The following is a 24,227-nucleotide window of genomic DNA, read 5'->3' on the forward strand; positions in this document are numbered from 1 at the left end:
AATAGCAATAAATTTATTATTTCAATATTATTATTTTAATACAGTAATAAATTTATTTGCTATTATTATTAAAGGCTTACATTAATTTTAGCAGTAAATGCTAAAAATTATATGAAGGGGAAGTCGAAGAATGAAAAACATCGTGACACACCTCATCGGTAAAAAAAGTTTCCATAAGCCGAATCATTGCATGTCACGCAGTGAGTCATGGGGTTCGTGAACCTTTATGGTGCGTAAGCCTCAGAGACCCTTATTAAGCTTCGCAGTGAAACATTCACATTGAATATTTCATGGAAATTATAAATGTCATCCTCCAGGCGTTCTTTTTAAAGTAATTTTATCAACCAGAGAGAGAGAGAGAGAGAGAGAGAGAGAGAGTATCCGTTTCATTGAATAAACATTATTACATTACGAATAAAAAAATCAATATTTATTTAATCGAACGACTCTAATATTTTCTCGAGTTTTGAAGTGGATTCACATTTATGGAGTTTAACAGAATCGGATACGACAGTCAGGCTTGTACAATGTTTTTTTCTTCGGAGTGTAAATGTGCAATCGAGTTAGCAAGAAGCATGACAACTTTACTCGAAATAGCTCGATATTGGCACGAAAACAGTGGTATTTACGCGATGCGAATGAGCTATTTCGAAAACGTAAGTCGAAGACGTTATCGAGTTCAAAGTCGAATAGAGTCTCGTTTTCACAGCAGAATCGCTATTCAACAGGCGTGATCATTTATAACTACGAATTTACGCAGTCGCGACTGCAGTTGCTTGGTTTCGCGTTTATCAATGGAAATGTTTACGGAACGCTATACATCGCAACGAACTCGGTTCACGGCGTGAAGCTTTTCTCTTGTGAAGAGAGAGATTGCAGGTTGTTGACAATAAAGTTTCGAACAATTCTGCCATTTATATTTTTAAACCTTGTTCCACGAGATTTAAAATGTCGGGGAAATCTTTTTTATTTCTCATTTTGCTCGCGAATCCTGCGTTAATTTCGGCGATCTGGAATGTATCAACTCGTGTGTAAAATCTCGCCCGACGAAAATCAAATTATCACAAACGAATGAACGATTACGGTAAATTGAATAAGCTTAACGAGTTTCCAGGAGATTAGCGGAAATGGCGAGCGCTGTAAGAGCGTGAAACATGCGGACGCGGAGCCAGGAGACGCAGTTGGGGACCTAGCTGCTGATCGAAGGGACTTTGCAAGCAAAGGAGAAAAGAGTGTTGAGTATCTTATTTTTAAAAAATTTTCAACTCTTTTATAAATTCTATAAGATACATCGAAAAATTTTTCTAAAGTCGAAAAATTATGTAGATACAGATCTGAACACAATTTTGATTACTGTTAAATTCAAATGTCAAATTATACCCAATTTGAGTTAATTGAGTCATTTCTACACGGAGAGAATTTTTTCTTAGAGTTTACTCTAAAAATATGATGAGTCGTGAGACATTGTATTTCGAAGAATTTTAATAAATCTTTTTAGTAAATCTTTTTCATTCATTAATAAAACTACAATAAAGTATAAAATAAATTTTTTATTTTACTGAGGTGTGGAAAAATCTTTAAAATATTGTATTGTACTATCATATTTTCAGAATAAATTTTAAAAGAAAATTCTCTCCGTGTATAAGTCTGCTACTATACGTCGTTATTTTAACTAAAAAAAAATAGAATTAAACAAATTACTTAGCTACGCAAAACAATATATTAGGTGTAGTAAAAAGAAATCCATTATTTTTCCATTCAATTTCATGCAAAAATAATGGATTTCTTTTTACTATACCTAATATTAAACTTGTCTTAAATTTATTTCATTATTTATTAAGAACATTCATTAATATAGACGTATTTACTTTGAAGTAATCACAGAAATGGAATGATTTACATTTCGACACATATGAAAGTTAAAAATAACAAGTTACTTAACTCAAGAGATTGGGTTACCATTGCTCCTTTGATATTAATAATGTTGATCATCAAAATAATTACACTAACAAATAATATGGGAAACGCAAACATGATGCTGTAAAAGAAATTTTGATTCTATCCAGTTCGAGCATCCTACGTAATTATTTTAACAAAATGATGGAACAAAATTGTTTTCATATCTGTATTTAAATGTTTAGATAATTCGACAAAATCTTTCCGTATACAAAATTGCAGGACACGGAGACAAGACGTATCGATCATTACTATTATTATTCTGTTATTATTATTATTTGTTACTTATTTATTTTTGTTGATAAGATTCTAGAAACATGAAATTAATGGAAATTATATTAATGTATTATAAACCGCTTAAATCTATATTCATTTGTATAACAAAGAAGAATGTTTGTGTAATATTCCTGTCAATGTATCTTGAAAATTGGCAATATAAATATATATAAGAAAACTCTATTACAAGAATAAATACGGCATCAATCTTTATAATCGTTCATAACCATCGATCAACGTGAGTAAGATTTCTTGTTTCATTTTTCAAGGATGACCGGTCCGTGTTGGTGAATTATCGCTTAAAAAAAATTTTATTTTTTTTATCGTTTTTATGTGATACGAGATGATATCGTAGGCACTAACTATATGTCTGGTCTTTCTCTAACGTTGATACACACGTGTCGATTAGAATATCACCCGGCGCATGAAAATTATTATTGCACTTCCTTGCAATTTTGCGCCGTAAAAGCTTTTGTTTTATCTTCGAGAGTTTACGACAATATTTCAACACGTTCAAAATGGCTTATCCTTATGTTATTATATACGATGGTAACTTCTTAAGTGCATCGGTTGCGTTTAATACAACATGTATTAACACCACGCCGCAACGTTTAACGTGCTATCTAATGTTATTTACGGTTCAATAAGTAGCAAATAATGCAATACTCGTACGCAAATACGAACAAGAGTAAAATCGACGAAACGTACTCACGAATTGCAAAGCAAATCTCATGAGGCATTATGACGTTGTATTAATTCGAAGCTTATACGACCGTGTTCGAATTGAATTCGCCTTTGAAACTGAATTTTTTCCCATCGTGAATTTTTACATACCCGTTAGCGGAAAAAATATCGGTCGTGACGTGCAAATTTTGAGATATTTCCCTTCTGTAAAATCGACAGATCTGTGAAAACGACAAGAAATACGAATTTATATTAAAAAAAGTTATTTTTATAATCCCAAAAATTCCAATAAATGTTTCAAATGAGAAAGTTTAATAATTGGCAGGTGATATATTGAAAAAAGAGTGTGGCATTAATTGGAATTCTAATTGTAAATGGAAAAATGAAAATTTTTTGAATGAATCTATTATAATTCTATAATTTCTAAAATAACCAGAATTCTAATTCTATGATCAAAATCTTCTGATTTATTTATTTTCAAAAATTTTTCTCATGCTCATTTCTACCAGTATAGATTAACTCTTATAACATAAGATGCAATTTGGTGCCGCATCAGTCCAAACAATACTTTCAACTTTTTAAAATAAATATTGGAACTTCATTCTAGAAAATAATAAAATGTAGCATAATTTATAATTATCGAAAGACTCAAAGAAATTTGCACAAACAGGAATTGCTTACTCGACCACTAGTGACCTTATACAGTAAGGGTCAATTTTAATCTCGGATCAACCAACTTTTTATCTTTTTCTAATTCTTAGAATTAGAAAAGGTGAAGAGTTAATTAAACCGAGATTAAAATTAAACTATGTTGTATTCAGAAAAATTTTTGGTTGAAAATGAACAAACAAGAAGATTCTGATTAAATCAACTAGAATTTTCTGGTGAAATTTATTAAAAGTTTTAATTGAGATAAATGGAATTCTGATTGATATAATCAAAATTTTCTGGTTTTCCATTTTCAACAAAATATTTTTTTCGTTTGGTAGTGTAATAGAAACGAGCATCAGGAAGTGAAAAAAAATCAAATAAAGGCGGCTCCAGATAATATAGCCAATGTATGACAATATTAACAAATATTACACACATAATATGTTTAATTGTTCATATGAATATAGGTCAATATTTAGCGAATGTACGCAGTTGGTCTACATTGGCCATGTCGTTTGGAGCCACCTTTATTTGATTTTTTCCGACATAGAAAGAAAATATATATTACATAAATGACATTCGACTGCTGCAGTTTGTTCATAAATAATCTTCTTTAGTCCACGTCATTTGTTGCAGAAAGATTATAAACAAAAAATATTCCTTCTTTTTTTCGGTCGATGTCTAAACAGAATCTCTCACATACAATAGTAAGTAAGAATATCCGATCAGCATTATGTCGACATTCTTTCTTCCCAGAAGCCACTTCCTGCGCGACGCCGATGACTCACGTGAGTCGACTACAGATTAGAACACGCCATGCGGTTCTCCGTGATCTTTGTTGAAAAAGCCATGGATTAATCGCCAAAATTGTCTTCTATAAAAAAAAAAATGCAGCGTAGAGAGAGTGGATCAAGGCTGTCCAGCTTAAAAACTCCAAAGCTCTGCGCATCGAAGAGCGATTTTCGATTTTACTCCTAAGCTCCAGTTTTACATGATCCGCGATTCGCGACGAGAATACAGGATACAACCTCTCTCCCTCTAGTGCATTGCTTCCCTCGCATTCGACTCTCTCCCCCATTCTCTTCGATATTAAAATTAATCCCTATTCTTTTCTCCCGTCACCGCGTTACGGATTTAAATTGACGAGATTCGTGTCAACGCTCAGATTTAAAAGACCCTATAACTTCAAGTTGATGCATCGAACGGATGCAGCGATCGTTTTTATGCTCCCGACAGAATCCTAATAGACAAATTTTTCAATTGAGTTTAACAACTGGTAGATTTATAAAAAGATAATTTCAGCTCGAATTTATTTGATTTCTTCTGCACTGAGAAAAATTTCTGATTAAAACTGGACGAATTAGAAATTCTGATCAATCAGAATCCTATTTATTCTAGTTATTTTCAATTAATTAATTCTAATTAATGCAACCAGGCTCTTTTTCAGTATGTCATGGAAAGAAAATATAAGTATATTACACACTGAAAAAAATTTCCGATTAAAAATAGACAGAACATTCTGTTTGCCTATTTTCAATCAAAATTCCAATTAACGCAATCAGACTCTGTTTCTAGCGATTGTACCAACAAGAAGTACAAACAAAACGCATTCCGATCATATTAGTCAGAATTCTAATTATCGTAACTGAATTTCTGATTACTTTAACTAGAATATTTGATAGATTCAACTATGTATATCTTTATGATTGAATCTACCAACATTTCAATTATTGTGATACAATCAGACCTATTTCCTCTATAAATAAAAACAAAGATAAATGAAAAAAAAAATGTAGACAAGATTGAATTAATCAGACTTAATTTTTCTATTTTTCTCTCATATTTTTCTATATTTCCGTACAGTCATTCTCGTTTCCTCCTCTAGTCAGATATTCTGTGAGAGCACGCGTCTATTTTATATTTTAAACACCGAGAGAGAAAGAAAGAGAGTGCAAGGAACTACGGCCGAAAAGAACCTCGCCTTTGTCCCTGACGATCTACCTCCAAGCGATTTATTTCTTCATCGCATTAGTCACGCAGGAAATCCCGCAAGATATTCCTACAGATGTGCTCGTTAGTACCCAATTACAGTGCAACCGCATCTCCTCGTCTATCCACGTGCGAAAAACGGGAGGGACAAAAACAGAGGGAAAGAGAGAGAGAGAGAGAGAGAGAGAGAGAGAGAGAGAGAGAGAGAGAGAGAAAGGATCGGTCTAAACCGCCAGGCGTGATCCGCCTGACGTTTACTCCCCGAATCCCCGATGAAAATGACGGCGGTCCGCGAGGAAACTCCTGTTGTCGCGTATATCGCGAACTGTCGCGAGCGGCTCGGGTGGGCCGTGATTGTAAGAGGAAACGCTAGTTACCCGGTGTGGAAACGAGAAGAGTGAGCCGGGCGATCTCGCTCACACGCGCGCGTTGTCTCACTCGCTTGGGAAAATCACGAGAAGATAACAAGAGAACGAAACATTTCTCTCCGAAGGAGGTTTTTTCCCCGAGCGAACTCACCGCGAGAAAAACATGACACTCGAGGCATCACCGATCCCCCGCCGGTGCCGCAGACTCACGCTTACCGATCTCGGACCATCTCGAAGCGCGAGTCTGTTCTTTCAGAGACTTCTTGATGATTCATCTTCTCCTCTTCCCTCAAAGATGAGCTATGCGAGTTCGACTGAAAGGAACAGGGCCTGACAATTTTCCTGGGGGGTAGGGAAGAGGAAGAATTCGTTGGCCGCTTTCCATTTATTGACACAAATCTCGACATAAACATCATTCTATCTTTCTGACATTCGGGGAGTGAACGAAGGTAGAACGACAACTCGTGTCACCAAACGGAAAGCAGTGAAGCACCCATTACCGATCGTTTTCTGAACTAAACGTGTGGTTCGCCTTCGATTCCCGGCGCGTACGCGAAGGCGCGGGCGGTCACCGACGACGCCGTGAACGATTTCCGGTCTCGGTTCGGCATGCCACGCCACAGCACGATGCACGGCGCCTTCTCGAATGGGGAAGGAGGGAGGAGAGAAGGAAGGAGAGGGAGGATTCTTTTTTTAGAGGAGCCGCGTTCCGTCTCGTGTGCCGAGTCCTTACCTCTCGTGCCTCCTGAATGCCCCACGCTCTTCGCTCCTCGCAGAGAACACAGTATCTCCCGGGATTCACTCGATAATTCTCTCCGCCGTTCTCTCGTTCCCGCTCTGTCTCTCTCTTTCTTTTTCCTACTGTCCGTCTTTGTCGCTCGCGCAAGTCGGTTCGGCGGCTCTCAAGCGCGCATACACGTACACACGCAACGCAGAGGCAAGCCTGTATATTCTCGCTTTCCTCCTCTCGCGTCCCTCGTTGTCCCCGTCTCACGCGCGCCACTCGTCTGTCTCTTCCTCGTCGCCACGACTGACGAGACCTCGGTGATTATTATACAGCCTACCTGGCCCACCCGCGTTCTTCTATTTTTCTTTCTTTTTTTTTGTATTCAGCTCGGCTGTTCCGTCTCCACACACTGTCACGAGTCCATTGAGGAGATCCAAAGGATAACGAGGACGAAACTGATGTGCGTTATCCGTTCTAACTGTTGAACGGTTCTTGCCGCTGGCCAACCAACTAGCCTGGCTGATTCCGCATTGGCTAACGAAAGGTCGGAATTCGCGTCGCACGTTATGACGAATGCGGCTTATGTACCGGGTTCTCTTCAGTTCTCTCGAGTCTCGAGAGATTTTCGCACACACGGCACGCCTGATATATCGGCACTGTGCGTACCGATCAATCCGCAGAGACACACACGACTCGTTCCGCGATTCACGAGGACAACGAGAACCTTGAAGAAGGCGACGACGATGCTGATTACACGGATCGCAGACGGACGCGCCTCTCTCTCTTTTACTCTTTTTCTCTCTTTCTCTCGTGCCGCCGCCTACCCTTCCTGTACGCCTCCCCGCCTCCTAGATTTTCACACTCACGCGAGAAGACAACGCGACAGCACTGCGCGATTCTACCGTTATCTAGGGCGATGCCTCTCCGCCGTTTGCCGCCGCACCGCCACAGTTGCCCTCTATCCGTGAACACGCATCGCCGCCATTGCCGTCGGCACTCGATGCAACCAACCGCTGTTCTCCTTTACCGACAGATTCTAGGAAAAAGTCACTAGATGTACAGAGTATGCGATTACATGTAGCGCAGTACAGAAACTAACTAGTGATCCGTTTTCTATATACACTTCATCAATACTCTTATTTTTTCAACGGGTTTAACTTAATAATTGCATTTAAATTAATTAATTCTATTAAAAAGTGTTTAGGCCGGTATTCATAGTCGAATCTTATTTCAAGACCGTTTTAAGTAATGTTTTAAGACACTAATGCAGCTTTCTGATTGGTTCATGGAAAGCAGAAAAGCGAAAGCTAATCGGAATTTACAATAGTAGTAGGCGATACAGTTCGTTTATCTGTTCTGTTTTTCCGCGAGTTCTGATTGGCTTTCTGCTTTTCCACTTTCCGTTTTTCCGTCAAGGTAAACCCGGCGTAATAGAGGAAAAAAAAGCAAGCGGCACGGTTTGCGCGGTTCCTATAGTTATCTATTTAGTTTCTGTACTGCGTATCGCACTACATTTAATCGCACCCTTATGGCTCTTGCACACCAGTGTGATATTCGTCGCGCGCGACACGCGATATCCAATGAAAGTAACCTTTAGAATAAAAATATCGGTAAAACTATACACTCATTGGAGATGAGAGAGAGAGAGAGAGAGAGAGAGAGATGCTTGCAAACTTGGGTATCAATTATGAAACTTTAGATAAAACCATAAAATAAAAAGTGAAAAGTGATAACTTGTACTACTGAAATTAAGGAGAAATTTTTTACTTTTCACTCCAACTTCCATCTTAAGCTGTTTTTTCAAGACCGTCTTAAGTAGTCTTAAGTAATGCTGACGCTTATTTTCAGTATCAAAACAACAGGTTATGTGATCAAAATTGATGCTTAGTATTCGTCAATTTTAATCATGTGATCTGTTTTGACGCTCGAATCGAGCGTCGAACGTTAGCATGAAAATGCAGCCTTAAGATAAATTTCACGAGCTACTCAAACCGGCTATTTCGATAACGACAAAAAGGATCACGTGGTCAAATTGATGAATATCAAGGATTCATTTTGATCACGTGATTCTTTTTATCGCTAAAACAGCCAGTTAGAGCAACTCGTGAAAATTATAAGGATAAAGTTTCATGATTGATACTGTGAACACACTATGTTATTTCTTCCACCATGGCTGTGAGCAAGACTGAGAGAGGACAAAACATGTATTTCTGTCCTCTTCTATCCTCTTTTGGCACATACATTAAAAAAGAAAAATTATTGAGCAGGACAGAAATCATCTTCTGTCTCTCAGTTTTGCTCACACTTGAGTTCCTCTAGCAAGAATTAAGACATAAGACCGGAAGGACGTCATTGCCGGATGGCCAGAAGCAGCATAATTCCACATGATTAATAATTGATAGTCCGATTTCGTGTTCGTGCTTCTATCACCATGAAACAGTTGCTCACATCAATTCACAAATTCATTATCAGATTGAAAGTATCAGCACGGCGACGATTATAAAGAAACTCAAAATGATCAATCTGACCAATCAGAGATCGATACCCCTTATGACGTGGCTCCTTATTAGAGACTCTATGGTTATGATCAAAGTCTTACTACAAATTCTTTGAAGCATTTAATGGACCAATTAGAAGAAAGAATTTTGCAAACTGACCAATTAAAAAACGCTTCGAAGCGTTTGTAGCATCGCGTTTGACCGTACCCTAGATCACACTCATTGTTTGAATAGGCCATTCCCCCTCTAGTATAAGTTTTATGATAATTATATGCCTCTGTTTCAGCTATATGGATGGGAGAAATATCTGGAATATACCATATTTTCGTGAAATTGCAGCTAAAGACCTAAACACAATGCGAAGGCAACAGCGATAGAAATATCAATAGCGATAGCGATAGGAACAGAGGATTCCAACATAAACTGTGTTTAAACTCATTAATGTTTAGTGACTTCAGTGGAGAAGTAATAGGGGTATCGTATACCTTTGAGTGATGAGTGTTCCCGAACGGCTTCCGTGTGGCGTGTCAATTTTACCTCACCGCTCACGTTTAACCCTAACCTCGAGCTAAACAATTCACCGGTAAAGAAAAGTGGAATGATGTAAAGAAGAACGACGGCGGTATATGATTACAAAAAGAAAGGAATATAAGTTATTCGTTCCAAATTTTGAATTTCGATTGGTCGATTTTCTTATGGACTATGCATTATGCGTTATGCAAGTCTGTGCTGCGATCATAACATCGGCTCACACCGACTCCCCTTTTCGCACAGGTGATTTAATGGTACTCGATGTGACTCTCTCGACATTTCCGAACAATTTCACACTAGTGCCATCGAGTACACACGAGTATTTCCGAACGACTGGTGTGTATTGGTACACATCAGTGAGTATTTCTGAGTGTAACCGTACGATACATGATATATTCCTCTGTTTCTATCGCTATTACTTGATTGTTTGAGCTGACTTGAATGCATTACAATCTAAATATTTTTTTAAAGTTTCATGCATGACTACGCATGAATTCGCTTTTTCATGCGTTTTGTACTCCATATATCACGATAAACATATAATACGAAAAATGGAGACTGACAGAAATTGGTCTCATCGCAAACTAAAATGTGCAAGTCAGGCGGAAATATTACGATCGCATCAACGGGACGATGATTTTATTAAATTCTTGCGGGAGAAGCTGTCCGATATATCACAGAATTTCGGAGTGCACAGGACATTACTTCAATACATTCGGTCTGATATTCCATTTAAATTATTATATTTTATTTTCACATCGGGTATGGGCAATCAAACATTGGGCGAGGAATATACCGGCATAGTGCAGGCTAATTTAGAGCAACGCAGAGTTCCAACATTAACTGTACGTTCAGTTTGAGAGATTTATTTAAAGGCAAATCCTTTTGATAACTTAATTAAATTCTGTTTTTCTTTAGGTGAGAATATTAGCTGCGATTTTAGAATGTTGTGGTGAAAGGACATTACTCAAATTGTTACAACAGTTACAAACATATGTGAATCATCCACATAGCGAGTTGACTCCAGCAGCAATAACATTTTTAAACACTTTACTATCCAAGTTACACACATTAATACCTATAATTATACTATTCCACAAAGGGATATTTTATATTTATGGTAGATATTACAGCCTGGGCAGAAGAATTGCTGGATTAGATTATACAAAGGTAAATTTCAAGCTCTAAAAATTCACAATATTATATTTGATTTTGCTATATTTATGTAATAATTTGAAGGTACATGGACTTCGACCAAAGGATACTGTTAGCTGGGGATTAAGATTATTCGGAATTGCTACTATAATTCAATGTCTATTGAGAATTTGGCAAAGTGGTACAGCACAAAATACTACTGATGTAAATATATCTAATGCTAGGGGCATTAATCACAATTGTCAATTGTGTCTAGAAGCAACAGCAACAACTGCGACACTATGTGGTCATTTATTCTGCTGGAACTGTCTTAGCGAATGGTTACGTGTTAAACCACAATGTCCATACTGTAGAGAATATGTACCACCATCAAGAATTGTTCACTTGATGAATTTATAATTTTCTGTGATAATAGATTTTATATATTCCTGAATACATAATATAAAGGTCTTGTATATATTTATATATTATACATTTACAAGAAATAATATATTTTTAAAACGAATACATCATCTTTAAAATAAAAAGAATTTAAGTTTACCCATCGTTCTTTTTGAAAAATTATATTTCAATGTGAAATTCCCAAAACTTTTTATCAAAAGATTTAAGTCATTTTTATCTGCAACTTTATAAGATATTGATAATTGATTAATAAGAATTAGTATTTATATATAGGAATTACATATGGGAAGATGAAAGTGATAAAATAATATATCTGCTTTTATAGATATATACAAAAATATCAAGTTTTATTCAATTATTTCTGATTATCATATTCAATCATACTACATTTTGTATAACAGTCCAATTTTGAGAAAAACAGTTATGTACAATCTCTCCTCATTTTCATTTATAAATTCATTTTATAAAATTGTTAATTGGACAAAAGTATTATTGGCTGCGATTAGTCTTACTACAAATGTTTTGAAGCGTTTGATTGATCAATTAGAAGAAAGAATTTTCTAAATTCATCAAAAAAAAAAAAAAAAACGTTTTAAAGCATTTGTAGCATCACATTGATCAATCCTATTAACAATATAATCGATTTCTACTATTCTAAGAGTCTTTGTTTTATATTTTCTCTTATGCGCCAAAAGCGTTTTTTAAGTTATGATTTTTTTGCTCTCCTGTTACTCACATTTGATCATATTACAATTAGAGTGAAAAGACAAGTTAAAGAAACGAAATATATGATTTTTTTTCTTGTACATGCAATTAGAGAAAATGGGGACTAACTAATAATAAACAAGAATTAAAAAAATATAAGAAATTAAAGAAGTAATTAAAGAAAATAAGGATTAACGAATAATAAACAAGGATTAAGAAATGAAAGAAATGCGTTTAGAGAAAATGAGAACTAATGAATAATAAATGAAGATTAAAAAATAGAAGAAATGAATCAAGAATAGAAGAATGATTAGGTGATCTTAGAATAGAAAAAATCGACTGTAAATTCATGCTCTTGGAAAATCACTCAATAACATTTGCCACTAGGATGTGCGCTGAATGGAAGTCATCCCAACAATGTTTCCGATATATTGACTGATGCCACCTGATTCGTCCTTCAATCGAAATCCATGAGGTCCATAAGCCTTATAAAATATATTTCGAAGACAATGTAATCGTTCTCTACGTCTGAAATCAAATTTTTAATGTATATAGATTTTATAAGGAATAAAATATGTACCATTGAACCGAGAAATTACTCACTGTGTATGCGTTACACAATTTTCATCATCATTTATGTTGCGTTCTTGTGATGTACGTCGAGTTCTACGGCAAGTAGTACATGATGGCTTGCAATCTGAATCAGGTGCTAATACATTGTCTAGGTGTGGAGCATTAGCAGTCGTGGAACCACATAGGCTACCAGTCCCTGTTACCAATTGCCATGAATCGCCTGAAGATGTTGAATCGTTTCGTTGTCGAACATGGGGATTGCGTGGTATTGGAACACCAATCGGAGATGTACGATTTGCGGACAATGATGAGCGCGATTCTTGTACGGCACCACTATCTTTGTTTGGAGATGTAGTAAATGTTCCGTGAGCAGCATTTCTATAATATATACAAAAATATGTTAAAACTCTGATCGTAATATTTAACAGATAATGTTAATACAAAATTGCTATAATACTTAAAAATAAATAATTCAAAATAAATAATTAAAATAATCATACACATTGTTGCGTGAGTCATCTTGATTATCAGTAGAATCAGTAAAGAACACAGCTGCCGATGAATCACCATCTACGCTATTTTGTTCAATAGAACTAGATGAACTGTTCTTTGGACTAAAACTTGAGTTTGTTATGATTTCGAAAGACTCGCTATCAATCACAAAAGTTTCCGATTCGCTATGTTTTGACGTTCTGTCATAATGTTTGTGTATACTGAATTGTTCGTTTTCGATATATTTCAAGAAATCAAAACAGAAGAAAAGTATTTCTTCTCCTTTATTGAGCCTGTCTGCTAAATCATGTCCAAAGAGCATCCAATCATAAGCGATGGTATAATACAATAGTTGATAGGAATCCAATGTTGTATGAATGACACCATCGGCCCAGAGACTAATTCTCAGTAATGAAATAAATAACGGTGTGCGATCCCAACCTACAAATAACATTAATTTCTTAAATAATTATTTAAAAAAGTAGTTATTTTTTTGAAATTTTTATATAGCAATATGTCCATACCTGAGATACAGTGAATCAATAAGCCGTTATTACTATCGCTCAGATATCTCAGTATTAATTTTAAATAGTTCTGCGTTAATTTGACTAGATTCCATTCTGTATATTGATTCCAGTTGACTCGTAATTGACTGGAGATTGGGTCTTCAGGTACACATATTGGCGCATCTATGTAATTCTGGCACCAGTTAAACACCAGATCCTTCGATCGATAATCTTGGTCTCTAAATTCCTTGAAGAATTCACATCCAGGATATGGCAGTGAAATGAGATTAAAGTCGCTGTACCTCCTTCCTTGGTCTACCTTCTCCGACGAAGTTACGCTGAGTACCGAACAAAAGAGCTCTGTTTAAGGGCCTCTAAAAGTGGATTCATAGAATAAAACAGACTGCTCATACTAAGAACTATTATTATGGAACTTTACTCTGTGTTTGTGAAGATGAACATCTTATTGGAATAGCTATTGTCTATGTATGCAGTTTTCTTCTGCAGAAACTATACATGCTTCATCCTAAACATTATTGTTACAAACTCTAATCTTTACTCATAGTTTAATTACGCAACGAAATAAATAGTTTTATTATAGAGCCATCTTGTTTTTCTTCTATTTTTCTTATACAAAAGCTTTTTATATTTCTTTTAACAATTATACTATTAAGTTCTTGCAATTACTAAACAAAGTTTAACAATTAGATAATCTAAGCCCTCTCCAAATATTTGCTTCATGACATATACAAATACAAGAGAGAGACTTTGTATCATCCTTACGTCATCCCATATTTAACTTTCTTCTTCTCTACCATGAAGTCTACGATGGTTCCTACATTAAGAGTCTTCAGAAGTTCAATATCGTAATATCTAACTTTATCTTTCAAGTCAGTCAACTTCGATTCCTCCTTAGGTAAATTTTCTTCTACCTGTGTAACTGGTTGCACTGAACTAGTGCTACCTACACTAGATAGCAAGAAATCTAATCCAGCTCTACCGAACACTTCTGGTCCACTGGACAACGTTGAGGATCTGCATACATGTCTACCCTTGTAAAGTATCACTGGCACTGGAAATCTTGAACGACATCTGGCAAATCTTGAACGTGTCATCAGTTTAATGAGCTTATTCCTCTTGATGAGCATATTTTCTAATACATATGGCGATGCCAATGATGTATCGCAGTTTTTCAAATTTCGATATTTATCATGTTCTAATATTATAAGATAGCTTGGATAATGGGCGCAAAGATCACCTCCACTGTTATCAATTGTAGAATATTCATAATCAAAGGCCGCAAGCAACATGCATCTCTGCATGATTTCTTGATTCTGTAAAAAGATACATAGTTTATTAATTTTTTACAAAGAGTTTAATGTTTGCATGTTTAATTATAAAATATATTTATGAAATAACTACCGTGACATCTGCATCCTTGGTTCTGTAGGTGTTTTTTGCAAAGTGTGTAATGAGATTTCGTAGACTATCTATACTAATCTCAGTCATGATTTGTCGTGGCTTAAACTAGATGCGTTTGCTCACTTGCTGTAGAAATGTGCTCAAAACAGCTTTCCAAGGAGGCACTAGATTCACAAGGCATTAGTTGCCAGTATCTTGCATGACAAAAACACGGCACAAATCACTGAATTTAAGGTATATGCACGTCGCATTGCCAGTTAACATTTATCGAATTCTTTTCGTCACAATCCATCTTCAAATGTCGACAACACGATCTTCCATGCATGCACAATCGAACATATTATTTCTGTAGACAATAATTTTACCTGTTATAATATGCGGCTGTTGAAAAACAAAATTTGTTTATTCAAGAGAATTCTTGTCACAATTATGATCTTCTATGATCTTCTCTTTGTATCTTCAATTATCAAAGCATTCAGAAATTTTGGGAAAAAATAATACAAAAAGCTTTTAAAATAAACTCTAGATAAGAGAAATTATGCGCATTATTTACTCAATGAATATTTATTGATTTTTAAAATGTAACGAAAAATTAGAGAATGAAAAAATAATTTTTTTTTTAATTATATTAAATTTGTGTATGAAACTTCGTGTTCCTCAAAAAGGAGTACTTGCTCCATCAAGAGTAGGGAATGCAATTAATTCTTTTTCACGATATAATCTTTCCTGAAAACAATAAGTCTGTTTTCTATAAACTGAACACCGTTTTTCCATGTATATATACTTTTGAAACTTAAAATAAAATAGATATATATTTGATATTTGGTAAATGTGAGAAAAAAATTTCTAGAGCAGGGATAAAGGACAAATCTATTGAAAAGCATGTATAACCTATCAACACCACCACATGTGCCATCGGTATCACTGAAAAACATACGGCGTTGTAAATTCCCACCACGTAGAGACAGACGCTATGACGTGTCGTTAAGATTACTGTGTGGTCCACGTGTCTCTGCAACACCGAGAGATAGGTTTCCAGAATTTTGATAACTCGGAGAAAATCTGCGACACGAGTGCACGAGTGTCCGCGAGCATTTTTGAATCGAAAATTGCAGTTTCAGCTCAGAAATACCCGTAAATACTCGCATGCTCCTCCCCCGCGCTTTCGGGAAACAAAGAGACTCGTCCTTAGCATGCACGCTTCACCACGTTTGAATTGATTTGAACAGTCAAACGAACGAACTGTCCAAAATGTGATTATCACGCGGTCGCCCTATCGCAGTCACGTTCCTGACTTTCTGGACTTTTAAGGTTATCTTCGAAACCGTGGTGATAGTGATGGTAATCTGATGGGAGGGGGGATTGGTTGTTATAACGCCATCTACTAGATTACAGTTAAAAGCCTAGGGCAGGGCCCATTCTGTACGGAGCTCCGCACAATAAAAAGAATAGGGAACAGAGAATAAGAATTTCAACCCATCAGAAATAATTGTGGAATACACAGTTTCTGATAGATTGAAATTCTTATTCTTTATCTCTGTTCTCTGTTTCCTTTTCCTTTTATTGTACGAAGCTCTTAACTAGAGCCCTTATCTAGAACCAATCAACTACACTCGAGCATTCTCCTACAGGGGAATGTAGTTAGTTGGTTCTTAGGAACTCCACACAATAAAAGGAATAAGAAACAGAGAACAGAGAATAAGAATTTCAATCTATCAGAAATGTATTGTGGAATATATATAGTTTCTGATAGGTTGAAATTCTTATTCTCTGTTCTCTTATTCTCTGTTTCTTATTCTTTTTATTGTGCGGAATCCCTAAGAACCAACTAACTACATTCCCCCGTAAGAGAATGTTTGACTGTAGTTGGTTGATTCTTACATTCTGATCCGGTTTAAACTCTTGGTGGAAACTAGGCCAGTTATGGAATCGTGCCCCAAAACCCATATTCTGTACAAATATAAGGTGCGTTTTGAGTTTTGCATAATGCATTATTTATCCTTGTTGTTTTTCAAATAAAGAAGGATAAAACGATGATTGCATCCAGTGGACTTAACAATTAAGCGCTCGCTGTTATTGGTGTATTCTTTTAGATTATCCAATCAGCATGTCAGATCTGGAAGAATACATCAATAGCAGCGAGCGCTCACTCAACTGTTGAGTTCGCTGAACGCAGTCAATGGCTTTTGTTTCGTATCATTGATACGAAATAAAATTCTGCTTTCTGGTTGGTTGCAGAACGTCATACGAGGCACATCGGATCCAGTATATAAGGGAATCAACCAATCGAAATTCTTTTTTTCTATGGAATGGTAGAAAATAAGGGAATCAACCAATCGAAATTCTTTTTTTCTATGGAATGGTAGAAAAGGAAAAATTGGCTGAGTTCAGCAGAACGTTTATTTTAAAAGTTTTCTTCGCGCTGATTGGGCTATGCTTTTAGATCCAGAAGAATGATCCTATCTCAGCAGACAATCGTAAAACGGTTGTAAAACTATTGTATTCTACTGAAAGCTTTCAGATTAGTTGATTCATTGTGCACTATGTGTTATGCGTTAGCGAGGACCACAGATTCTTGCATAATGCATAACATGTAATATATAAGAAAACGTAATGTATAAGTATCATCGAAGTTCTTCGTTTCCATGAAATAAAGAACTCTAATTGATTCAATTTCTTATGCTTCATGTATTATGCATTATGCAAGAATTTGTGCTCTTTGCTTTAAAGGTACATCCATACAAACTTATACTATAGTATATAGTCGCATAAACATATGCATAACGGAAATTATCCAATCGCATTTCTCTTATAAAGAGAACGCATGTAAAATATGAATTGTGTGGATATACTCTAATGGCCATTTTACAATAAGCCATTTACAATAAATCATAAATTAGATATTAGAAGTTGGAAATTCATGACTGTAATTGGTCAATTTCCAGTTACTAACTTCTGATTTATAATTAATGGCTTATTGTAAAATGCTCTGACATCGAACGTTGATTGGTGAAAAACGGGCGATGGAGGAAAATTTTACCATCACAACCGGTTTTTCCAAATCTGCTTTTTGATGTGAGAGCGTGTTGTATGAGGATTCGGCTTATGCAAAAGTCTATACCACGACCTTAAGTGAACCATTCCCAATTTGTGTCATTAATACCCAATTTCTTCATCTCTAGATAACTTTATCCAGGAGATATCTCCCAGATTACAATGGAGATATCTCCTGAATAAAGTTATTCACAACTTATCTGGAAGTGAAGAAATTGGATATAAATGAAAAACACTCTATGAACTGGTCTTAATAATGAACACGGCGCTAATATGAGAATATAATGAGAATGGAATATCTATCGAGTACTGCCAAATTGAGCGACTAGTACCGCGCGTAAACGGGTGATGGCGCCACGTGTGCGACGGCTGGCGATGCGCGCATGCGCAGACGCGCCTGATGCTATGGACCAGTGGAATCGAATATGGCGCGGTCCGATTACGAGGAACCGGAGGAACGCAACCGCGGCTTCGCTCGCAATATGGCGAGTATGCGATGAGGGGCTGTCGCATCGTGCGTGCCTCATCTCGTCTTGTACGCTGTAGTGACATTCGTTAATCGTGTCGTTCGGCCGTTGAAATATGCTGACAGTAACGTGGGTTCGTGGCAATCCGTCGTGAATCGGCGCGCGTTCTCTCGCGTGATCGTGTCGAGGGCGACGGCGACGGCGACGGCAACGACGTCGTACGTCTCCCCCGACGTGGAGCGAAGCAGCCGCAGCGACGTTCGTACTTCGTACGCGGGGCGCGCGGGAGAGCGCGAGAACGAAGGTAAACAAACGACATGAGCGCGATACTCGGTGGCAGCGTCGGCGGCGAGACGGCGCCGGCGGGCGCCCTCCTAGATCCGGACGTCGAGGGCATCCTCGAGGAGAAGAACCAGCTCATCAGCCGCCAGTATGCGGAGATCGAGAGGCTTCAGCGCGAGCTTGCCGAGGTCGTCGGCGAACGGGACGCTCTCCTTTGCGAGGTGTCGAAATTTAAGTTCGAGCGCGAGATGACCGACCTCAAGCGGTTGCACGATGACAGGTACGCACAACGCGCACTCGCTAAAGAGTAAGATTCTTCCCTCTCTCTCTCTCTCTCTCTCTCTCTCTCTCTCTCTCTCTCTCTCTCTCTCTCTCGTCTCTCCTCGATCTCTCACTGCTCTTCACTTAATCGCTGCTGGAAAGAAGGTAGAAACGAGGATTTGCACTCCCCGCATTTGTCTTCTTTGTTTTCTTGCAATTCCTTCCGCATTTTTCCCTCCGTGACGCCTTGTTTAAGCGCGGAAAGTGTAACGCCGTGCAAATTGAAAAGTACAGGCTTGATCGCGATAAAAATTCATTTTTGCGTGAAAGTGTTCTTTTCTTTCTCTTCATATATTTTCTTTATGTTAATAACGTTACGTTAATTATATAATAATCTCTCGTCGTTTTGACTCTTATCTCTCACGCCTTTTGTGTATACTGAATGTGTATATTGAACACGGCGCGATGTAGCGCGCGGTTTTGGGATAAAACGAGAAGAAAAGGACAAAAATATGTGGGAGGTACAAAGAATTCATGAGAAAGATCTGTCCTTCCCACTCACATTCTTTTACATTCTTCGTGTTCAAAACGACATAAAACGACATAAAAACGTATAGCGAGTAGCCAAGTGCCACAAAAAAATCTATGTTCTTATCCCTTCAAATAAAATAATGGGAGATACAAAAAGAAATTATAGTACATTTTACATCTCTCTCGTTTATTTGCGCCTTCGCGATAGGAAACGAGGAAGTGGGCGAAGTGCGGAAACCGAAAAAGGGCGTAACCACCTTTTTTTCCCGCGCATTTAAGCCACGTTATTTTTTTTCTACCCCGCAACTTTCCGGGCCCGATCTATCCCGGCAACGTTTCGCGACGTCGTTTATTTCGCAGTTTTCGAAACGATTCACCATAGAAAAATCCAGCGTGAATCGAGTTATACCGGGGGTAGTTCACCCTCACTCGTGCGACTCGTGGGCGAATCACGTCGCCTTGTTTCTCTTACACTCCGGCACCCTCTCGCTCTTCTGAAAAAGCCATCAGATGTCAATCATCGTGGGATTGATATTGCACCGGCGAGCGTGCGATTGCGGGGATGCATTCTCGCGGAAATTTTCCTGTCGCGTCTGATGGATATCGCGAAATGCAAAGCGTGCAATTCGCGGGCGTACGCGCGGAACGAGAGATACCGATGGTTTCTCGTTGGATTAACCCTTTGTATCGCGACATCGTTGTTTCCGCCTATTACGATCGTCTATCGAACGCTGACCAATGTTGCCATACCCGAGTCGCGAGCTTCTCAGGCGATCGGTCTTTTTTCCCTGGTTCAACAAGTAGCCGAGTGTAGATAAATCGAAAGAATAAAACGGCCGAAACTTTTATGTATTCCTCTCTCTGGTTATTTTAGCAAAAAAAAAAAAGAGAATTCATGGAAAGTTGTATATATACACACAGTTGTGTATACACACACACACACACACACACACACACACACATATATATATATACATATACATATACACATATATTTCTTCAGATTGAATCTTATTTTTGTGGAATAAAATTAATGTTGCAAATATTTGTTGTGAGCTTTTTAATATGCAAGATTAATGCGCTTGACGCATCACATATATTCATCGAGTGACGTTTCTTTTCATCAATTTCATGATTTTTTTTTTATCAGAAGAGTGAAAGAAGATTATTAATATTACAACGATGGTTTCGTATAATGTCAGTTTTTAATATTGTGCGTCTTCGTAAATAAGACTTGAAGTAGTATTTCATTAAGTCAACATTCATTTGAAACTAAAGTGTATAATTTTAACATCTATTTGCTCTCCTCAAGTTTAATTTCTCTCGTTTCCATTTCGTTAGTATTTAACTTATTTTAATCGTCTAATGATTACAAATATCTCTGGTATATTATACAGCCTTGATTATAAATAAAGCAGCCTCACAAATTGATATAAATGTTTTGCATTTAACGAAAAATAAATAACAATTTTATTAAGAAATAATTTATTTTTGTAATAGCTTTAATATATTGTTTGATATTTTAACGAGTGTTTGATATTTTAACATTTTTATATTTTAATATTTTACAATGACAAAAGTACAGCTGCATCTAAAACTCTTGGAATTGTAGGAACGTAATGATTATCAGTTTAATATTTTATTAATTCTTTTTTAGCTGTTATTATTGCCTTTTCCAAGAAAATGCAATAAATTGAGAGTGCTTTATACTTACAGCCAAGGCTTCATTGTTAAGAAAAAAAAAAATCGATCTATTAAGCCTCTACAACGAAACGTTTTTTTAGACATCCCTCTATTCGCTTATATCACATTATGAAAATATCGTTGACACGATAGATTCGTCGTAGCATTGAACCTCATGTTTCGTTTTTTTGACGTTTACGTCAATGGTTTCTCAGAAAATGTTTACGCGTATGAAACGATGACAATGACGTAAATTATTGTATTAAAGCGAACGTAAAAGAAAGGATCCGCGCTTATTCGCCGCTATCAATGTGCAAACGCATGCTTAGATAAATTGATAATATACGACAGAGAGAGGGGCAGAATACACCTGGCATTGTATTGTCTGAGTCATCAAATTACAGATACTGGGGCTACACCAATCGTCTAGTCGTTAATGTGATACTCAGTCATTCAATGCGAACACAAAATGTCATGGAATATGATTATTCGGCTGCCTGTTTAAATCCCATTCCCTTTCCCATCTTGTAAAATGCCAACGATAATGAGAGACAGAAATTTGTCGAACGACGGTACAGGAACCAGTAGAGCCGGAGCGAGACGTTTAATTAATACACTAATTAATATAGCCAGGTGAATATATAGTCATATTCAAGCCGTATTTTCTTAACCGTCTCGGTCCTCCGAAAGAATATTTCCAACACAAAATGCACCATGTTCATTTGTCGTGAATATTTCAATTAATTTAATATCACATTGCTCCATATATGCTCTCGAGTATAATAAAATCAATATATAGAAATTCTGTTCTGTTGTTGACAGTCGTGCGATACGTTTGTCTCTCTCTGCGAATACATTGCGCTTAATTAAAAGTGTTACAAGTACACAAGTACAGAAGGAAACGAATCGCGTTGCAAGACCGCGTCACATCTTAATAAGGACAACTCGAATGTGTATGTTGCATTCATAAGTGTGTACTCCCCTAATGCATTGTCGTGAGAGTACACGCGTATATAGGGAGTTATAGTAGATATAACGACCGGGTAAAGCAAGCACGTATCGTCCATCTGGAAAAGAGTGCGCGCATAACGCATAAGACGTTCCCACAAGATAGACTTCTAGAAGGGATAGAAATATGTAGTCGTGTTGTTCCGCAGTGTACGCTATAATAACAATAATTGGTAATTGTATATCGGGCACTTCGTCATTCTTTGCGCTTCCCTGTCGATTTTTTCTTCCGCGACAGATAATATGTAATCTTTCTCTTTTGATGCGCTCGTCAGTTTGTTTATAGAACATAATCCTTTCGAATGGCTGCTGCTCTTGACATATTTGAGTTTTACATATTTGAGTGTTTATTTGAGTGTTTTTCAGCAAGAGATACACATGACACAGTGTAACATAATGAATCATTTAATCTTTGTTTAATATTGGTAAACAGCAAGAATATAATAATTTACTGTGTAATCTGCTCGGAGTTTTTCATCTTCTACATTGAGAAAAGAATATTAATAAATTTCCATTTATTTGGTACAAAAAATGTTATTTAATTTGATTTAACAATTATTTCTTTTTATTAAGTAAATATTTATTTATCGTAAATAAATGTTTAGTTGGCAGTATTCAAATAAATATTTATTTAAATTTAAGCTATTTACTTATTGTAGTTAATTTCTGATTACATGGAAAGTAACATTGGACAATTTTGTTGAAATATTTAACACTTTAGCTACAGATCTAAAAATAATTTTCTTAGACTATCAAAATAATTACGTAGAAATCTTAAGCATGATGCTACAAAATTTTTTATTTCTAGCAATCAAGTGTCTTACATAATTATTTTGATGAAGTTATTTTCAGATATAGATATATCTAATTAAATTTTTAGATACAGCAAAGCCATCTTTTTCATGTAGATTTAATGTAAAAATTGAATTTTTCTAGCTATGATTATCATTGAACTGATGATTTTGCAGATTGTGATTTTTAAAATTACCAAAACCTATCAGTTTAGTGATTATTTCACCTCTTCCCTCAAAAAATAATTTTCGTATTAGCGGAATCCGCTAAATCTTAGAGGATTTTATTTTTATATACTCAAGAGGAATTCCTTTGAAATTAAGGAAAATATTTTAAGCACAATATTCTCACAATTAAATTAAAGTAATTTCATCTTAAAATTTAAGAAGAAATCCAATCGATTTTCCGCAATTATTATTAGAATCTGATTAGAATATCTCGTTACAATCCGATTGGGAACGTTTCATTTTTAAAAAGGATACCGGTTAGGAAAATTTGTAGGAATTCAATCGGATTTACTAGCCGGATTCATACACAGAAAGAATGATTTTGAAATAAATAAAGAAATAAATAAAAATATATTATTCATTTTGTTAATATGTGACTAACAAAAATAATTTTTTTTTTTCATTTTTATTACTTTATTTTATCAGTTCAATTTACATTTATCTGTTCACCTATCTCTTCTGTTTTATTAACTACAATTAATTAGTGAAAACGCATCGCATCGCCGGTAAGATTTGAACCTATTCCTAGAACAGTAGTCTAATACACTTACTACTAATTGCATGCTTGTGATCGAGTCATTGCTAACGTTATATCTCCTACTAATCATTCTTAATTTCATGCCTCTGTTTACAGTTTAATATTATTAATATTTGAGGAGATTTTATAGAAATGAAATAATACGCTGGTATTTATTAATTTAATTAAGAAATGATAATAACAAAGCGATTGTCCTCAGTCTCGAGAGATCGTTCGGTCATGGCGGACGTGTTTCGTCTCGCTGCGATCTGAGTATTGCATTGTTTTATTTTTGAACATAAGTGTGGCCGGCATTGACTGTGGCTGTTTGTGTTTGTGTTCTAGTATTTTCCTTCCCCCCCCCCCCAGTCTATCCTTGTTGCTGTTCTTCCTGTCGAGAAGCAATTGTCCTCGGTAACAGCAAGATACTGGTCAGCATCAAGCTGACCAGTGACAGATTTCTTAACCTG

General features: G+C 36.3%; 4 protein-coding genes across 11 annotated transcripts in view; 2 read left to right on the forward strand and 2 right to left on the reverse strand.

Annotated features, from left to right (window-relative positions):
* The window catches only part of LOC108684953 (ras-like protein 3), a 23,581-nt gene extending 15,914 nt beyond the window's left edge, over positions 1–7,667 (reverse strand). The window contains exons 1-2 of one of the 4 annotated variants that reach the window (XM_018189516.1): positions 6,658–7,667; positions 3,067–3,137 (exon numbers count right to left, since the gene is read on the reverse strand). The gene's annotated coding sequence lies outside the window, so the exon portion shown is untranslated. Of the gene's footprint in view, positions 1–3,066; positions 3,138–6,075; positions 6,568–6,657 lie in introns of those variants that run through there. The other 3 variants (XM_018189517.1, XM_018189515.1, XM_018189518.1) reach the window with 3 other exon arrangements.
* A 1,856-nt stretch (positions 7,668–9,523) lies between these two features.
* On the forward strand, positions 9,524–11,373 carry LOC108684952 (peroxisome biogenesis factor 10). The gene is made up of 3 exons (XM_018189514.1): positions 9,524–10,525; positions 10,599–10,850; positions 10,920–11,373. The coding sequence occupies exons 1-3, from the start codon at positions 10,160–10,162 to the stop codon at positions 11,232–11,234; spliced, it is 933 nt and encodes a 310-aa protein (XP_018045003.1). The 5' UTR covers positions 9,524–10,159; the 3' UTR covers positions 11,235–11,373.
* An 812-nt stretch (positions 11,374–12,185) lies between these two features.
* Positions 12,186–16,216, reverse strand: LOC108684950 (myotubularin-related protein 14). 2 transcript variants are annotated; one of them, XM_018189511.1, is made up of 8 exons: positions 16,068–16,216; positions 15,827–15,947; positions 14,936–15,281; positions 14,297–14,847; positions 13,532–13,851; positions 13,016–13,448; positions 12,546–12,893; positions 12,186–12,470 (listed from the first exon to the last, which is right to left on the reverse strand). In XM_018189511.1, the coding sequence occupies exons 3-8, from the start codon at positions 15,020–15,022 to the stop codon at positions 12,326–12,328; spliced, it is 1,884 nt and encodes a 627-aa protein (XP_018045000.1). In that variant the 5' UTR covers positions 15,023–15,281; positions 15,827–15,947; positions 16,068–16,216; the 3' UTR covers positions 12,186–12,325. The 2 variants fall into 2 exon arrangements, with proteins under 2 accessions (XP_018045000.1, XP_018044999.1); XM_018189510.1 differs by having other exon boundaries at positions 15,827–16,216.
* A 2,289-nt stretch (positions 16,217–18,505) lies between these two features.
* The window catches only part of LOC108684943 (IQ motif and SEC7 domain-containing protein 2), a 53,388-nt gene continuing 47,666 nt past the window's right edge, over positions 18,506–24,227 (forward strand). For all 4 annotated transcript variants that reach the window (XM_018189494.1, XM_018189500.1, XM_018189495.1 and 1 more), the window contains exon 1: positions 18,506–19,018. In XM_018189494.1, the coding sequence (XP_018044983.1) occupies positions 18,774–19,018 (245 nt within the window). In that variant the 5' untranslated portion in view covers positions 18,506–18,773. The remainder of the gene's footprint in view (positions 19,019–24,227) is intronic.

The sequence above is a fragment of the Atta colombica genome, unplaced genomic scaffold, assembly GCF_001594045.1.
Source record: "Atta colombica isolate Treedump-2 unplaced genomic scaffold, Acol1.0 scaffold141, whole genome shotgun sequence".
NCBI classification, from domain to species: domain Eukaryota; kingdom Metazoa; phylum Arthropoda; class Insecta; order Hymenoptera; family Formicidae; genus Atta; species Atta colombica.

What these genes read in the sequence shown, in the direction of transcription:
- LOC108684952 (XM_018189514.1), top strand. Translation starts at nt 10,160, where the DNA reads ATGACTACGCATGAATTCGCTTTTTCATGCGTTTTGTACTCCATATAT. An exon ending in GCAGAGTTCCAACATTAACT is followed by an intron (nt 10,526 to 10,598) that starts GTACGTTCAGTT and finishes GTTTTTCTTTAG; the next exon opens with GTGAGAATATTAGCTGCGAT. An exon ending in CTGGATTAGATTATACAAAG is followed by an intron (nt 10,851 to 10,919) that starts GTAAATTTCAAG and finishes AATAATTTGAAG; the next exon opens with GTACATGGACTTCGACCAAA.
- LOC108684950 (XM_018189511.1), bottom strand. Translation starts at nt 15,022, where the DNA reads ATGACTGAGATTAGTATAGATAGTCTACGAAATCTCATTACACACTTT. An exon ending in ATTGATTCACTGTATCTCAG is followed by an intron (nt 13,449 to 13,531) that starts GTATGGACATAT and finishes TGTTATTTGTAG; the next exon opens with GTTGGGATCGCACACCGTTA. An exon ending in GATGACTCACGCAACAATGT is followed by an intron (nt 12,894 to 13,015) that starts GTATGATTATTT and finishes TATATATTATAG; the next exon opens with AAATGCTGCTCACGGAACAT.